Here is a 19,735-nt window from a genome sequence, read left to right on the forward strand (position 1 = left end):
ATCGCGACTCCCTCCAAATTATTAATCAAGATTCAAAACTATCATTGTTGACTAGTGTATAATTGTAAAAAATTAATTTACAAATGCAAAATAAGAAAGAAAATTATGTAATTAATTGCATACACTGTTGTTAAAATAAAACTATAAGTACGTGCCACGTTATTAAAATTGTGGAGAAGAATATAACGACTACAACAACAGCAATTAGTATAATGAATAAGGAAGTAGTAAGAAAAAAATAGTATCTTTTACGTTTGATACGTCTGTTTACTGACGACGCCTAGATTAAATTTCTCGCGCATTGACGTTATAACAAAGCGGGTGTACCGTTATACAACATATAGCATTACTAGTGAGAGTCGCAAAGAACCGCAAGAGATATCTGAATATTCACATATCATTCTCTCTCTACCATTGTAGCTTTTATTTGCACACTCTACATTTTCTTTTATCCCGTTACAAGCAGCCTCAGGAAGAACACAGCACTAAATCATAGAATAGCGAAACTGATGAAACGCGTTTCGAAATGTGGCCCTAGGGAAAAGCGAGACGACATTACTCCATCTCGAATCGATATCCCCAATATAATGCACTGGGCAACAAATTATTCGATATAGTTGTATAAAAGTCTCTCATACGTAGACATTATTACAATGTTAATTTCTTTTCTTTTCTTGTTACACTGTATTGTAATAATAGTTATTCAGACATTGCATTTATAAATTTTCGAATCAACTTCGTGATATTACATTCTATTTAATTATTGTCTATAATTACATTTAAGACAACAGCATTTTAAGCGTATCTCAGCAAAAAAAAACCTGATTGTGCGTTTTATTATTTTAATAAAATTACTAAGATAAAAATTGTATAATAAATTGCAACACCATAAATGTATTATATTTAATGATTAAAGCCAGTTAAAATCCATATTGAGATTACAGTTAAAATTTATAGAAGCTGAGAAAAAAAATTTTTAATAAAAGAAAGAAGATAAGTGAAAGTAAGATTAAAAGCGCGCGTAACAGAAAAGCTGTAAGATAGTCTGTAAGAAATAACTTTTTAATAGCCAGTTAGAGAGAGAGAGAGAGAGAGAGAGAGAGAGAGAGAGAGAATGTGTGTGTGTGTAATGTAAGTTTAAACAAATGCAAATTCAATAAAGAAGTTTTTTATTCAGAATCTAATTAATCACTAAATCTCATTAATTCATCGTTATTATACTATTTGCTTTGAAAAAAGAAACTCCAAGTTACATCGCAGTAATTCGCGAATCAGCATTAAAATAGGAATAAGATTAGATGAAGGATGCTTCCATAAGCGTCGCACGGTGACAAGATGTCTTTCTTTGAATTATCTTTAATATAATTAGAACTACGTTCAATTAACAATAATCGTTAATCGATTAAGTCTCTAAATTAATTCTCCCTTGAACGGTTTAATCTTCACAAACGTGGACGCACGAACGTAGGCTCGGTCAAGACAACGTGTCGCTCATGAAGATACATTTCGCAAGTACCATCGTTGTCGCGAATGTAATAAGGATATTAAACATCCACGCAACTGTCGGTTTTACGTTCTCTATCGATTCGCCGGAACAGACGCATTAACCGCGAACCGCGGACCGCCTAGTCTCAAAGGAGCAATGCGGCTACCGCACTCTACTAATGCAAAGCCCTCCACTGTCCCGGCCTCTCTCCATCTATCCCACGTACACGTACTCCCCATTCCCCCTTTCCGGGCCCTTTCTCTCCACCACACGGTCCCTTGCACTTCATCGAGGGCTCGCGGCTCCTAAATTTCCTACCCTTTAGTAATAATATATCTGTCCCTTGGGCGTCGCTGAGGAGTCCACCTCATCCTACCCAAGATCCCACGTGCGACTATTATCTTATATATAACTAAGGCCGAACCCCCGAGTTTCCTACCGAACAATCCACGAGGTCCGATCTTGTGGCGTATCTTTGGACACTGCGAATGTATCTTTAAGATTGCACATTCTCGAAAACTCTCGCTGGTGCGCCTTTATGTCCGCCATGTTACTGTGATGGTTCCCTTTGAAGGATTAACCGAACGATGCGTAAAAAAAGAAACGGAGCGCATCGCAAGAATAAAGAAACGGTAAAAAAGAGATAGACGTTTAATGGAAACTATAAGAGAAATAAATTAACAATAAAAAGCGAGTACAAGTTTTAAATTGATCGAGTATTTTTTGATAAAAAGTTAAGCTCGGTCTATTCGATCTTGTGCATGGAATATTCAAAGTTTAAGTATCTATTTTATTATTTATTGAAAAGTACACGATACTTTTCAAGCTGTTAACTCTGGCGTTAATAATCTTATTTAATATCTACTAATTGATTTACTGCTGTATCTATTATTTAATAATATAAAGATATTATATTAATGGCAAATAATCAATAACTTTAAAATATTTAATACTGAGTTCTCAGCTTGAAATTTGATATATAATACAATATAAACGAATATAAAGCTGCAAATGATGTGTTAAATATTTTAAATTCTAATTATTGTACATTAAACATTTATCTAAAAAAAGGTACTATTCGATCTTCATAACAAACTAAAAAATAGAAATTATTTTCACTTTAATATTACATACATTTTTTAAAGATAATTGCTATAAAATTCTTTGAAAAATATTTGAACTTCCTTTCTTTCAGAAATCCATTATTTTAATAAAACACAAACATTTTAATTAAACAGACATTACAAAGATTTTTATTTCGCAATCTTGATAAATGTCTTCTTGTACTCAGGAAATAGCATTCTATTATGAAAACAGCATTGTTGTACCAATTTAATATTCTACCCACAAATGTACGAAAGAAACTGTTACGCGCGTGTTTAAAAGTAGCGTATTTTCTCAGAAATTACCGCTGGCCATTTGTATGTTAAGTATGCTGACAAAAGAAATAACTATGATTATGACAATTCATACACTGAGTATGAACATTCACGAGATACTTATGTTTCGTTACAGTTGAAGAATCTCCGGGGAACCCCGAGTTAAAAGATATTTTTAAATTTATCTTTGACATGTCAAGTCGATAATGTGAAAGTTAAATGATAAGTGTAACAACTTTATGGAATATGCAATAGAGATAAACATTTTTTCACTTTCTAGAAACACGTAATGTAGCAAGATGTATTGAAATTTTAGACATCCAATGTGTGTTCTCTTTTCTCTTTCATATCAATCATCTTCTCTAATAATTATTATTGTTAGTTTTAGTTTTGTTAAATAATGGGAAGAAAGCGGGGAGAATTTCGCTAAAAATTAAAAAAAAATTTGACGACAGATAAAAAAAATTTTTGTCAAATAGGCAATCCTATGACAAATTATCCTGGTACAATAATATAATAAATTAAATAATAATTTAAAGAATTAATTCATAAAATTCATATGTAGTATCCATTGACGATATACAACTGCATAATTTTAAAGCAAGATTTCCATTATATTCTGTTTTTTATTTTAATTAATTTTAATTATCCAAAAGACTTAAGCAGCCAATTTTCGTTAAGTAAAGGAACTCATTGTAAAAATACACTTTTTTTTTAATTAAATATTTTTGTTGAGATAAGCTTCAAATATATATTTATATCTTTTTAAAACACTATGTTTTTCTAGAAAGACAAAGTCTTAGCTGGTAATATTATCATAATCTTTATAGTAATATTAGCAGCAAAGACTTTGCTTAATTCATTTGTAATTTTATAAATTAAATAAAAATATCCCCGAGTTGGAATCTCTTTTTAGAGTCGAAGTTTTTCGTAAACATTTCCTGTTATTATCGCAAAATTAAATAATTCTTCGTACCACTGTTACGATAAAATATAAAATCAAGAAAAGTCCTTTTGCGCGTTTTTATCACAGTAAAACTCGATGAATACTGTGTAAATAGTCGCTGGCTGCTTTAGAATGCATTTTTTTATACTATTTTTGTACGCTGAATATTTATAGATTGTTGCGTGGAATTAAATACTAATTAAAACAAATAAAACTATTATTATCCAAATTAATAACTATATGTGGTTAATTGTAGGATTAATATATTATAATAATATTAAAATAAAATAAAATTTAATCATAAATTAATAGTTTTTCTTACTGTTTTTTTTTAATAATTGCGTCTCGAAATAAATAAAATCATATGTAATTATTATAATTATAGAATCAAGAATTTTTCGTATAATTTTAGCAAATAAAATGAATAAAGGTATAAAAATATTACAAAAATACTAATTGTATGTTTAATTAAGTCCTGCGTAATTTTTTAAGCAATTAGAAAAATATGCTAATTACACACAATTTTGTATCCGACAATGTTAATGGAAAAATTCTTACCAATTTTAATCGACAGTTCTGTTTTCTTTAAATATGTATTTATTATTTATTATTTTGCTATTTTTCATTTCACAGTTTATTTTATAATATATATATTATGTATAACATAATATCAAAATTTTAAATAATTTTATACTTTAATTATATCAGTAAACTCGTGTGTTATGTTTATTATTAATTCATTTATATTAAAAAGCTTATATATAATGTAAATAAAAAAAATATCAATACATTTTGATAAGATGTTTGAATTATAGAAATGTTTCGATTACTGTTTTATATTTACATTTTGCGATTTTAAAGAGAATATTCGAGTAAATAGATAAATAAAAAACTTGATGTGAACCAACAAAAAGATAAATTATAACCTAGATTCACTTTGGCGAAAGTGACGAATAAATCGATTAATGATATTTACAATATTCGTACAGTACGTACAATTTCTCTGATTTCCATTATATCGCGAATTCATAATTATCATTATTCTACGCGATTATTCTACGCGATAATAAATATTCAATAGACGTTGAGTGTTCCTCCGTTCAATTGCATAATTTTAATAATATGTACGTAAATTTGATATGTCATACTTGAATGATTAATTATATTTATGAAATTTAGTATCCATTTGATTTTCTAAGAAAGCTTTGTAAATATTAATTAATGCGAAAATCTATTTTACAGTGTATAATTACGTTATCGCTGCATTCAATGAATAATAAAATAATTGAGTAAAATAACTGAATAATAAAATAATATAGTCAAATCAAATAACTCGCCGGTATTGCTAATGTAGACAAGAGAGAACGATTCTGAAGATGAAATACCTTCTATTGGACTATGAGTGATTGATCGAAAAAAAGCTAAGCAAATGCCCAGCTGCACGAAAAAATTTCGAATCTTCCAGGGTATACATATATAACGTAGAATAATTGTCACAAATCCATTATCTCAATAAAAAAAATGTTGTTATCACTCACCGACCGATGTGTAACAGCGGAGTTATCTGCTACGTTGATTACATTGGTCTGTAACAATATAATGTTCAAATTATATGATAACAGCAGTTAATTAAAATAATAAATATTTTAATAAATTATTTCATTTCTCTTTCGAATAAATATTTATCAGAAAAATTATAATTTGTCATTATAATTTCTAAAAAATCTTCATAAAAATATTTCATAATAAAATTTTAGAAAATTTTTTCTCTATTATTATTTTTATATTATTGAGATAAAACAATTCAAGTAAATGGAAAAGAATCATTACTTTTGCGCAAATAAATAATACTCACCGCTAGTTGCTCCGCTGGCGCCTGATGTATTTCCGAGACCTCCTCCTCCTCTCAAACTGTGTCAGGTCGCCTCCTTTGCACAACACTCACGAAATCACTCACTAATTAATTCAAATACGATAATTGTGTGACTACACGATATTCCTGTTTTGGTGCACATTTTATCATATTATGAAAAAAAAGGATCACAGCAATGATTATATTGTAGCTTGATACTTGCAACATCTTGTAAATAGCGAAGCTCGAATAAATTTTGATCGATTGAAGAATTTTAATAAACTGTCGACGTAAAGCAATTAAAAAGCATTAAAATGAAATTTAATTATGATCATGAAAACGAAACACATAAAGATGCCGAAATACCTATTTTGATACACAAAGCTATTGATAACAGTTTTCAATCGTAAAAGATGGTGAATAACGTTGGCGAATTATTTGCAAAAAATTGTGTTTGACATCTTCGAGTACTCTTATTGCGATTATATTGAAGACTAACACGATTGAAGACTAAAACCGTTTGCAAAATTGCAGCGTATAAAAATGACACAGAACGTTGTTCCGTTCGCAACGCTCGCTTATTTCAGAGTTGCCAACTCACTAGTAATAAATCGGCCTAGCCGGTATTTTCACTGTCCGGCCGGTTGCCGGTACATGTATTTTACCGACCGATCCACAAAATGGCGGTAAATTAAATTTGTCTAATGAAGATTTTTTTATAACAAAAATTTAGTTTTAAGTTCTATATACGCATTTTTATTATAAAAAAATATGATTTTAAATGAAAAGGATATCACAAAATAAAATTAATAATTAATGTTACTGTTAAGATAAAAAAAAAGTTGGCTAAGTATTTCAGCTACGTTTATTTAATGTTCATATATTTTAATAGATAAAATACAATTGTACCAATACCTGATACACATAAGTTTTTGAAATACACAGTTTTTTTTCGAATTTATCTAAATAAGGATTATCGTTATTTAGATAAATGGCCAGTAAAAATCGATAATTTTATTTAATTTGCATGAAAATCCGCGTGAATCGAAAAGTAATATGGTACTTTCGAATTTTAAGTTGGCAACCTAATTATTTCATTTTGATTTAACATTGATAAACAACAAGAATGAAATAATGCTCATGAGATATGCGAACGTTAAGTGGAACGTATACAAAGTAACCTGTAAAGAAGTCACCTACCGCGCCTAGACATCCCAAAAAGTAAGCATTGAATGATCTGTTCGGTGAACGTTTAGCGCGATATTAAATTAAATTACACAAAATATTTAATTAGAAATCAAATTTAAAGACTGTACTAAATAAATACGAAATTCTCTGATACAATCTCAATCTTGGTTCACATATTATTTCATATTTTAAATGCAAAAATAAACCGACTATATATAAATCGACGACAGATTTAAAGCCCGAGATGCTTAAATTAAAACATTGTTAAAGAAATAATTATTATTCGTAAATATCGTAATGTTACAATAAAGTTATAAATTATACGATTCGCATCTTCTACACTTCAACTCCTACAATTCGAATAATCAATCATGCAAAATATTTGAATAGCTAGTACCTCGATACGAGTTTACGAGTTTAATCAACGTGGAGTTTAATTACTCTCGTGGAGTCTAATAATCGTCAACTGTCGCATAGAAATGAGTTTGATATTTCACAGCATTTGTCGCAATCACGTCTTGAAAAGTAATATGGCAATACGCGGAGTTACTGAGTCACTACGTGGTCGTTCGACAGTTCGGGGACGAATAACAATACCGAGCGACCGACACGACCTTTATGTACATAAAGCTGTAACGGCTCACCGTGTATCGGAAAAACAACGACCAAAGACACGCCAGCCGAGCGCTGAAATATTCGACACAATTTTAAGATACCTTTGATAAACGACGTCGAATATTCTTCACCACGCTTTCATGCTTTGTAAAATAGCCGAGTTCAATCAATTTGTCACATACGACAAATATATAATACGTAATATGTATAATATATGTAAATATATTATATTACATATTAAAATCGATACTGAACATTCTGTTTGTTGCATGTCAAATTAATATCCTCGTGGTTATGGCAAAAACTAATGAAGCATACAGAACCTTTCGCAAAGTCGTTATGTGCACGGATTGCCACGTAAATGATAACGAATGAGAAAGATTTCTTTGATTGAAACATTACTTTTTGAAATCAAATAAATTTTTCTATATTTGATTTCAAAAAATTATATTTAAATGAAAGAGAAATAACGTTTAATTCAAAGAAATTTTTTCTTTATCTGTATAGGAGAAAAACACTTCTTTGAATCGAAGGAATCTTTCTCTAGTTTCAAAAATTACTTGTAGACAAATCACACATCACTATCGCGCAGTACGTCTTAAAAAGCAAGCACCGAACGATTCCGTTTTCGCAACGAATTTGTTTAACGTGACATTAAATAAAAATATACATAATATTCTGATAAAAATTATTAATGAATATATTAAATAAACGCGGAATACTTCGATATACTAAGTAATATCCAATTATTTTATATATTACATTAAATTTAATGCGATACCCAGAGTGTCTCGTACTACCACCGTCCCCCTCCAAAGTCGCCGAGCAAATACCGAAGTGGTGACGTAGCAACCGCGCCCCCCCCCCTCGCTGTTCGCGCTCTCCCTCGACGGCCGTCGCTGCGCCGATACTCAACTGTCGCGAATAAAAAATATTCAATTTATTCAATTACTTATTTTACATGATTTTGAGAAACGGATATCGTCGTACACTTTGCTTTGTGGCATCTCTGTCGCTTGTTCAATTCTATATTACTTGCGCGGTTTTTTTTTAAACATAATCAGTAATTATTCGCGTGGAGTATTTTGATATTTTAATATTATGTCTCAATTTTCATTATTCTTTTTAATTAAGGTTGATAATATTCTATATATTCTTTATATAAAAATACATGCAAATTTTCTTAATATATTGCGAAACAATTAGCGCTAAATACAGCTTTGACTAAAAGTATTAAAAATAATCCGAATATATATGTGTACATATAAATTGATGAAAGATTTCAAGCTTGAAACGAGATACTCAAATTGAAACGTTGAACATCGTTAGAGATATAATTATTACTATTATCTTAAATGTCGTAGTGTTACAATAAAATATTAAATTGGATCGCTAGTTGCTACGCTTCAATTCCTAACTTGAATAATCAATTGTACGAAATAAATAGTCAGCACTTCGATACGCTTACGAGTCGGTAAATGTGGAATTAATTACTTTCACGAAGTTTATAATGTTCAATCGTCGTAAAGAAACGAATATGATTTTTCGCGGCATTTGTCACGATTAGTAATACAGCAGTCTCGAAAAGTAATACAGCAATATACGGAGAATCACTATGTGTTCGTTCGACTGTTCGAGAGCAAATAACAATATCGTGCGACCTTCCGTACACAAAGTCGTAACGGCTTGCCGAAAAAACAAGAACCCGCCAGCCGCGCGCGAGCGAACGCCAAATTATTCGACGTAATTTTATAAAATACTTCGAAGTCGTAACGGCGCCGAAAATATTCTTCACTACGATTATTACGCTATGTAAAAAAATATTCGTAAGCCGAGCTCTTGCACGTTCAATCACGTTATCACATACGACGTATTTATTATATTACAAAATTGATATCGAACATTCTACTTTTTGTATTTCAAGTTTTACTCTCCATAAATAAATATTTCTTCCGCATTAAACGTAGCATTCAATTGAAAAATAAAATTCGTCGTACTTTTTAATCGAAAAAATAAATATTATAGAACTATTGTAATTTTTTAGACGCATTAATATTTCTCTAAGTAATATGTTTGAAATATCTTATTAAAAAAATGTTATTCAATAATCATATAGAATTTATCTACGATTATAATTTTTATTTAATTAATGACGCACGAGAAGTTAATTGAACACATCGATTATTCTGTCCTATCCAGAACGTTTAATATTATAATACCACGGTTAAATTTTATTGTATTAATATACATAAGGCATATGTCAATAATTATATAGAGTAAAGATGATTAATCTAATCCTATTAGTTATACGTTCGAGTTATACGTTGGTTCCTATAGAGACTATTATGTGACCAAATATGTGGTGTAATGCGGTCGGTCCTGCTCTGGAGTATGAAACTATGTGGCTGTCGGCAGATACTGCAAATTGTGGAGATTACTTTCACAAATTATGTGGAATTCGTAAACTTCCGCATTTCAGAGGTCGATCACACATAGATATTTGCTTACACTTTCGACCACTTGCTCTTTCGAGTTTGCTAGTTTTGTAGTGTATCTCATCCGTATTTTATCTTTGATATTGTCGCACTAGAGTTTCATGATACAAGACAAGAATTGTTAAATATAATATTTTCTAATTATTAAGAAAAAACACATCTAACAATTTTCAAAAGAAAATACTATTTCTGTTCGAATTTAGATAAAATATGATTAATCGTTTTTTTTATAATCACAAAAGATTGACAGCTAACAAGCTGTAATTCTTTTTAAATTACAATTTCTTTTTTATAAAATTGCAACATAATTCGTATTTAATCTATTTTACACACTCACACGCAATGTTGCTTCTTCATCGAGATATGAAGTAAAAGTTGTTTCATTCTATCAAGACTCATTACTATGGATTATTTCGTATTCTGAGTGAATATTTATTGACCTCATCTTTCGTGCATGAATTTCTTGGAAGTCGCAGAAGAAAATTAATAAATTAGCAAGACTTAATATGAATCGCTCGAAACTTGTTCATGATTTCAACAATCTCAATCTTTCTAATAAATAAAAATATCGTATCGCATCTTGCATTTAATTAAAACTTTTTAAGAAATAAAATTTGCATAATTAATCTTGCATTGGCATCGTATTTAAATAAACTCGGAATTTATATTTCGCAAAACAGATGCTTGATAAATGTTGAAACGTTCTTCCAGCGTATTAATGATTGAGAGTTAGCTCTGAGCACCTTAACAATCGACAAATGGTGGAAGCAATTCCCGTGATTTAGTTGTTATAGTGCGAACGGCATTATTCCCAACAGTTAATGCAAGAGTAAATTCATGCACGTAGTAAGGCAAACCAGTCTGTTCCTGCCTGGTAATTGTACGCCATAGAACGCGTAATAGATCGATGAGAAAAGGAAGCGAGGCAGAATGAAATCATCTGGAGTGTTAAATGGAATTCAAGTTAGTGTTGTCTGCGCGAGACTCCGCGGGAGCACGGTATATAACATTCCATGTAATCTTATATATTTCGTCTCTTCAAGCTGCGCTTCAAAGAAAAAGAGAGGGAAAGAGAAAGGGAGAGCGACGCTGTTAGAAACAAAACAGTTGAGTCGTTTAATTGTGATTTCCGCGAGTTGCTGCGAACGTACCAGAGTAATGCGATTATAATTTTCAGTTAAATCTGTAACTGTAAATCAATTGTTTGAGAGATGTCTATTTTTTTTTTTTAGAAAATGTCTCACGTAACGCGCCGGTGATTTTATTCGACATTTTCGAAACGTCGAGTTAGAAGCGGAGTAAAAATCAGGATCTAGAAACATTTTCGTTGATTAATTGCAGGAACACGCTCTACTACGGTCGTGCGAGAATACTTACGAGCTGTTTGACACCACTAGACAGGAAAGGAAGAAAAAAGGACGTCGACGAAAAGTTTGGCAAGATCCCAATTTTCTTTTGACCGAGTGGTAACGTTTCTGAGGGCATTGCGCGGCAATTAGCGGGAAACGTAATTACAGACATTTAATTAAAACGAGTCGTCGTCGCGTGACGCACTTCCCTCATTTCTTTAGATATCATCGCAAACTTCTAAAGTCTATAGCTTAAATTTTAATATTTTTTCTCCTTTTCGTTGCATTTATTATTTTTTTAGAAAAAAATATTTTTAGCCTTGCCTGGGATCCCTAATTATGCTTCTACAAGTGACTCTTTTCGCTCTTATTTAAACGGCTGAAAGACACGCTAAGGATTGTGGAAAAATATAATAAAAGAACACCATGCCTACGTCATCCCAATTCGAATATATATTGGTACTGCCTAAACGGAAAACGTAATAACCGTTATTTTTATTTTAACTTAAAGAAAGAAATTAATTCTGTTTAATTTAAACAAAAATAAGAGATAAGAAATGAGTTTATTATATTTGTTTTTTATAGTGTTTTTATATAATTAGCGAAATGTTCATTTAAAAGCAATTATACATATTAAAAATTATATTTTATCTCACCAAATATTTCATGTTTATTTTTAAAAATATGTCAAGCCTTAAATTTAAAATATATGTATACTCGTATATATACAATTTTTTTGTTTTTCTTACACATAAAATAATTATATATTATTATAAATTTTTCGACAATGCGATTAAAAATATTAATACCTCTTAATGACTTATTGTAGCTTTTATCTCACAATAAATCATTATTTAGCAAGCAATATCATAAACAGTTTTACAAATGCTTTTAAATGATAGAATATTATGAGAATTATCTTGAATAATGAACCTTATTCATTGCATTGAATGTCAAGAGTTCTCTTTGTTCTAAAAGTAACAAAGATGGCATTAATCGTTTGTATGGCTATTATAAACCTTTAATTAATTATTTAATAATAAGTATTCGTATTCATAACAACTACAATAACAATTATATTAAAACAAGCGCGGAATATGCAAGCTGTATTGCTCCATGCAACATGTAAACTAAAGAGTAAATAGTTATACATCTTATAATCACATTCAATAATCAAGCAAAATTATTTATGTATTACTGACATCAATCTTATAGCATCAGAAATATCAAAGCAATATTTGCTAGATATAATGCATTGCAAATATCACTTTGCTGTGTTTTAAGTTTGCGACTACTCTGGTACGTTCATGCTCTAGATAATGAGTCGAACGTTGCAAGATAGAAGTTAAACGTTTATACAATTAATTCTATCTCTGCCAAATTTTGTAAATAGCAACAACTCGTCGAATTTGTGACAAGTTCGAAGACGGGTGCTCGCTCGTGCTTGCAATAACGAGAGAGAGAGAGAGAGAAAAGCGAGGAACGACTGAGGGAAAACGGAGTATGTAACACTCCAATTAAGCTGAGGCATCAGTCCACGATGTCTAGGGTACAGAGCTTGACAATGAAGCTCTCATGATGCTGGATACCGTAACGAGTTGTAACGGTATAACGTCGGAGAGAGCGAATGCGGGCTCGCCAAAAGTTTCTCAAATTTTCCCACGAGCTTCTCCTTGCTCGTCGCAACGAGGAGGAAGTTAATATGTATTAATGCGGAATATACACATAACCAATTATGTAGTACCAACAATGTCGTAAAGATTTTGTAACGTATAATTTATAAGCGTAAATTAACATACCCCTCTCTCTCTTTTCAAAAGAGTTTTATATAACAAATATAAAATTATATTTGTTCTAAATAGTCTCGAGTTTTCCTTTTTAGAATAAAATAAATAATATTTTTGATTACATTATTTTAATTGCAAAATAATTATGTAGCATAATGTAAACGAAAATTGAAAATAATACAAAAATAAAAAAAAATACTGTAGAATATTGTATATTAAAAAATTTGAAAGTTCGTATTAAAATATTAAAGTTTTTATCATTAATTCATTACAGATTAACGGATAAAAAACAGCTTATCTCCATTAATAAATTGTCCAGAGACTTTTTATATTTAATTAATAAAAGTTTCTAAAATTTTTTTATGAATTATTCTTTTATATGAATATTTTTAAACACACAAAATATTTGATATTCAAAATAATTGAAGTGTTCGATTCTTTTTATACACATACAATAGTCGTTTTATTATTATATATAAAATTATACAAAATTTTATGTTTCTTAAAATTATTAAAATTATTTATTTAAATATGCTCTTTTACGATATGTTTATATTAAATTTAATGAAGCAAATCAAATGTATCGGAGATCGTTTCTTTTATCTTATTAAACGTACGTATTGCTAAGAAAGATATTACAGAAATATTATTTCAGAAATGCTTTCCTTCGGCCCCGCTTTAGATGATTAAGGAATCAATATCCGTCCTTCTTTTTATCGAGTATTGGCGAGTTTCGTTTGTAAAAGAATATTGAGGGCTCTGTGCTACGTAAAATAAACTGTTTTTTAGCGATTCATTTCGAGGATTAACGCTCCGTTAGTCACGACGGATAAAACGATGGGCGACTCCGCCACGACGAAATTTCTGAAAGAAGTCCTCAGGAAGAACTCAAAGCGTGCGACTCTGTCGCTTCTCGTCGGGCTCTCTGCTCCATTATTTTCTCCCCTCTGTCTTCCCCGTCATCCCTCTTTTACCGCCTGTGCCTCTCTTATCTCCGACCTCTTTACGCGTTACCTCTTTCGCTCGCGAAAGTTTCGATCTTGGGTGCTTCACCCCTTTTAATACGATTACCAGCCGATGCGAATTCGCGTCGCGCTCTACATCGTTTACATCGTTGTTGCAAAGCCTGCAGCATCCACCCCAATAGCAACGGCGTCCTAGAATTCATTTTGGTTATGAGGCAATTCCACGAGTCGTTGGTAATTTACGAAAACTTCCCACGACGAAGTCGACCGATCTGCGACGTAGGCCTGATATAAAAGCGGAATGAAAGCATTTGCGAGCACTCCCTACAAATTGCTCGCCGCACGTACTAAAATACACACACATGTATCCCATAATATAGAATAATTTTTAGATTTTAAATTGCCTTGAGATAATCGTACAGATCGACATTCTCTCGAATCAATTGACGGAGAAAAAGCATAGCTAAAAATTTCACTGATTCAGCAAATCTAATACAGTCGTAATATACGAACATAGTCAGTTTTCTATGTTAAAGTAGCAAAGTTGACAGTTGAATAACAACATTAACAATTTATTAAACCATCGAATCTTTTTATGTTAGTGTAGTTATTAAATTCGCGCAGCTAACTTTTATTTACATATACTTCTGCAAAATATCACTTTATTACACTTCAATAGTCCGATTTTACTGTTGCCCGCTATTTTTACAAGCGTCGAAGACCGCACTCGATTCGAGATTCAAATTTACGAGATTCAAATTTATTTCGTATACGTTGATATTTTCAAAAACAAGTAATCGCCATACGAACCATTTTCGGATTTCGTCGATCCGAGCGCGAATTTTCTCACCGTCGTTTTTAGAAATGCGTCACAAAAATCGTTTCGCCGAGATCAGAGTCCCTCCATCATCTGAAAACAGGGATATCGAAAGAGCAAAAGATTACGGATCCTTTGTCGTTTACGATGTCTAGCGCGATGGTAAGTTTGATTGTCGGTGGTTGCAATTTACGCGGAACGTCAAGATCGCGAGGACTGCTGTGAGAAAATACGCTCGAGATTTGCGCGCGGTGCGAAAAGCTAAGCGAGAAAAAAGTTTTTATTTCGGCGTTTGCGAAATCGAGTTCTTTCCGACGACTTTCTCTCCTCCTGCTCTCGCACCATCAGCTCGAAGACGCAACGTCATTCTACATCTCGTCGTTGCCATTCTGAATGCGGTAAAACAATGTCGACGTATGAATCCACGAAAGAGGTTTACAAACTTCTGGGCGTCCACGAAAATTCATTGTTTATGACGAATGGAGGCACCCTTAAAGGCATACCTAAACGTATTATGTAATATTTTATCACGTGTGTAATCGTCTTACTGATTTATAAGATGCGTTGAAAATTTACAAGCATATTAATTACCGGCGGATCGATTTATATAATTAAAAGTTAAATTTTTTACAAATCATAGTTCGTTATATTATTTTTGTCGTCTTGATATCTAATATTCACTATTTATATTTTTGACATTGTATAGTAAATAAAAATAAGCAGTATTTTTCACATAATTTATTACATCTTTTAAAAAATAAAATTTAATTTGCTTTCTGAAGATCATTAAATTTTGTGTAAAATTTTATATTTTAATTCTTTCTAATTTTACATATATTTATATGTATGTAGATTTGATGACTTGTACACGTATCTAAAATAAAAGATAACGATTTTACAAGCGAAATCGTGCTTAAATTACGACTGCATCGAATTTCATGAATGACACTTTTAGACAGTTTGTTTGCTGTTTTAATTAGCAAGCTCTATTAATTATTCATATATTGTAGCAAAGTCAATCTTATTATTATTGGGAGAAACGTGTTCGCAGATGCATATTTTCGAATTCCTCAAAGACTGGTTTAGTGAAAGTAGAGAAACATGAAAGTTTACAAAGTATCTGCTGAATTTTAATTTAAATAGGAAATCTAACGTTCAATGACCAGACTTTCTGTTTGTTTTAATTTGAAATAATAGATTTACAAAGATTTACGCGTCACAACAAACGATAATGTTCTGTATTATATTTGAAAACAGTTAGAAGCAAATTTAATTAATTATATTTTTCTAAATATTTAATAATATGCATATTGATAAATAGATCATACATGTTATATAAATTTATTTTCAGTTTAAAGTAAATTGCAAATGAAATAAACACAATTTTATTATGTGTTTATATCTCTAATTTGCATAAGAGAATCTTTTAATTTTAAATGTTTAATAGCATAATTATGCTTTGGACAATTCCTCTTAGCAGAGGAAGAATTGTCTAAATATTCTATAAAAATAAATCACACAATGCGCAGAAAAGAGGACAAGATTTTTTCCACGTTATACCATTGCCAGTGCATATATTAACTTCCAGATAATAATAGCAAATGCAAAAGGGAACTTGTTTATGAAGGAAACAAGGACCGCACAACCGCAAAATTTTCCATAAACCTGTCGACACGCATTCCTTCTGCGGTCGTTTCCGAAGCTCGCACTCCTGAGAGCGGTCGTGAGAAAAAGAGAAGGCAACAAAGACGCAGTATTTATAAAGAATCCTAACGACTCCGTAATTAGTGTAATTACGGAGCCGTGTCTTGCGCGGTCTTAATGCTCACGTCACTCGGAACGCGTTCTCCCCGTAATTCCTTCTAATGTATCTGCCGGTGAAAAAGGGCGGCCAGGATCCGGACCTGGAGGGATCTCGAGGAGGAAGGAGAACCTCCGACGCTGCGACAGTACCACTGCAGTATCTAGATCGAAGCTGCACTCCGGTTGCGAACGAGGAGGATCCTCCTCGACGATTGCCAGCCGAGAACGGATTACCTCTAATCTCTGACATTAGCTCCCGCTCTGCATCGACCGTGCTTCGCGCGCTCCTACAGGAATATGTCTCCATTTACTATCTGTTCTTTTTCTCGGCACCTCGTTCGTGAATACCCGAATAAAAAGGATGACGCGGATAAATCTTGGCGGCGCCTGCTAGCGGACTCTCAGTGGAAATCCTTTGGAAACTGCTAATTATGAGAGGGCGCCTGGCCAGCAGCTAAATACGCGCTTTATCCATTCCAACGTGATACCCCGTTTGAATTGCGTAGTTTTAAGGGAAAACTCGTTTCTCTGACTATGTCTATGCTGTTTCTCCGAGTATAATTAACACTTGTAGTAATGATATTACTATTCTCGAAGTATGTAATCAACGCAGTATTCGGCAATTCTGCTTTTAGAAATGCAGTTCAATTTAATTTATTTACTTACTTATTTATTTATGTCAATTAATCATACACGTTTAAAGTAATTTTTGTTAATATTTAACTTATATTTAAAATATGTACTTATTTTCTGTCGTGTATAATTAATTTTATTCGAAGCTATTAATATAATTAACATTAAAATAGCATTATATATCTATTTGAAATTACAAGCTTATAATCATTAAGATTCTTCATTAGTGTGTTTTAAGAATCAAATATTTAAATAGAGGTTTTAGTGCAACTTATTTGCTATTAAATTTACTTGTCGCTATTTTTATTACGAAAATAGATTACGTGAGGAACATTCAGTCCCTCAATGCTACAATTATATCTATTTAAGCTCCAATGACGCATACTTCGCAAGAATATTGTATCGTCGTGTCTGAGTCCAATTAATTCTCAAGTAAGAGGAAATTAGGATTACGACTGTGAAATGGCACGCAGTAATCGTAACGCGCTCAACGAGACGTTGCTAATTGTCGCCGTATGGTTACCGATTTATTGCCCCACTAGCGCTCTACTCCAACAATTTGAACTGTAAGTAAAAGAACAATTAACGGTTGACCGCGACAAATAAAGCAAGTAGAAAGATATTAACGCAGGTGTCTGTAGTGTTAGGTAACACGACTCCTGTATCTGTCATCGATAAGTTTATGTATGCATTGTCGATAAAGAACTTTGAGCCTTCTTTATTATTTATTTTTATAAAATAATAAGCAATTAAAAACGTTACTTTTTGATATTTTATAGATGTATAAACAATTTTAAATAACAATATACAATTTTTTAATGACATCGTATATCATGCATTTAACCAATTAAAACTAATATGTAGTTTAAATACAAAAATCTGCCTATTAATATTCTAGCATTTACCTGAAAACATATGTATATTTTACTAAATAACTCTAAATAAAATTTCTAACAATTTACATTTATTTTTCTTCTCTACCGGAAGTGTAGTAATCGATAAGATTATATAATCTGGGGCATGATCGTGAAGCACATTTGTGTTCTACAGATATATATGCATGGGCATGGATTGTTATATGTTGGACATTGAAAACAATCGTGTAACATGGAAATGACATTTCCAGGTACTAGAAAAAAATATCGTTGGTAGTAATAACGACTCAACAAGTGCGGTTCAATTTAAAAAAAATTTTATATTATATAACAGTCTGCAATATGAAAATAATGTATCTTTTCACCTGCATCATGTTAACGTACAGACAAGAGAATTATTTTAATTTTAGCGTACGTACAAAAATTTGATTTTATTTTTATTTTAAATTTATATAATAGAAGCGTTTCTGTTATATTAATGTTTCTTTCTTTCAGTAAAATATATATATATATTCACTAACATTATTTCAGATTTTGCAGCTATACTTATTTTTTAATCCCTCTAACAAGGCTTCTTCATCTCTGGGTCAGAGATATCACATTGACAGAATATTAAGTCATTGAATCATCAATTGTAAGCTGAAAATGATCCCAAGAAGAATCAAAACATATTGTATTAAATAATTTTTTTCAATTATAATTAACTAATTGTGTAGCATCTATACGTGCATTATTACTGTGCAGTACTTATATTTGCTGTTTTTCCCTTTTAATGTAATTTTAAGGATTGTATGTTTTTGATTTCTATATTATAGAAATGTAAATCACATTTTATATAAAAAGTTTCAGAAAGATATTGAAAACCTCAAAGAAATCGGTCAATTAAATAAATCTTATAAATACAGTGGTAGAATAACTTATGTTAACAGGATAATTCATGAATATTCTTTTCGCCAATTTACTTAGTGAATCTCGTAAACAGTTTCCTTACATGATCAATTGAGGAAGTTTGGGAGTTTAAGAATGTGATGAGTTCAGATCAGAAGGCGTGTTGCAGTGGACATCTAGTGAAAGTAGTTGTGTCGTCGTATAAAAACCGAGGAATCGATGATATGAAGCACACTCAGAGAGACTCATCTCCTCATAGCACGTTCATCATGAAGACATTCCTAGTGAGTAGTAAAATTTTTCGGCAAATTTCTTTTCTATACTAATATCTCAATAGCGCGGATGTATCGTAAGAAAATAAAGTTTTATTGTTTGCCATAAATACACTAAAAATGTGCAGTTCTTCAATTTGTTCAATTTTTTATCATTAGCAGATGTAAATATTTTTTCTTCATTTATAACATAATTGTTAAACTATTTTTAAAACATTAAAAACAAAATATAATTTTTCTATGCTATGTTACATTTTTTATCAATCACTTGCCGTTCGCAAATCTATTTTATTTTTTTTATGTAATTATATAACTAATAATCTCTACTTTTTACAACTTACAATATACGCCATTTATGTTAAGAGAACCGAAATAATTAACTTAT

The 19,735-nt window shown here is 31.2% G+C and overlaps 2 protein-coding genes across 2 annotated transcripts in view; one reads left to right on the forward strand and one right to left on the reverse strand.

The window, feature by feature from the left end:
- Positions 1 to 6,166, reverse strand: part of LOC108751773 (juvenile hormone acid O-methyltransferase-like) — a 54,255-nt gene extending 48,089 nt beyond the window's left edge. Inside the window, exons 1-3 of the mRNA XM_018492175.1 lie at positions 6,030 to 6,166; positions 5,667 to 5,945; positions 5,350 to 5,397 (exon numbers count right to left, since the gene is read on the reverse strand). The gene's annotated coding sequence lies outside the window, so the exon portion shown is untranslated. The remainder of the gene's footprint in view (positions 1 to 5,349; positions 5,398 to 5,666; positions 5,946 to 6,029) is intronic.
- Positions 6,167 to 19,270: 13,104 nt separating this feature from the next.
- LOC108751691 (protein SCAF8-like) overlaps positions 19,271 to 19,735 on the forward strand; it is a 2,246-nt gene continuing 1,781 nt past the window's right edge. Inside the window, exon 1 of the mRNA XM_018491997.1 lies at positions 19,271 to 19,362. Within this exon, the coding sequence (XP_018347499.1) occupies positions 19,303 to 19,362 (60 nt within the window). The 5' untranslated portion in view covers positions 19,271 to 19,302. The remainder of the gene's footprint in view (positions 19,363 to 19,735) is intronic.

This window comes from Trachymyrmex septentrionalis, unplaced genomic scaffold (genome assembly GCF_001594115.1).
Source record: "Trachymyrmex septentrionalis isolate Tsep2-gDNA-1 unplaced genomic scaffold, Tsep1.0 scaffold51, whole genome shotgun sequence".
Classification (NCBI taxonomy): domain Eukaryota; kingdom Metazoa; phylum Arthropoda; class Insecta; order Hymenoptera; family Formicidae; genus Trachymyrmex; species Trachymyrmex septentrionalis.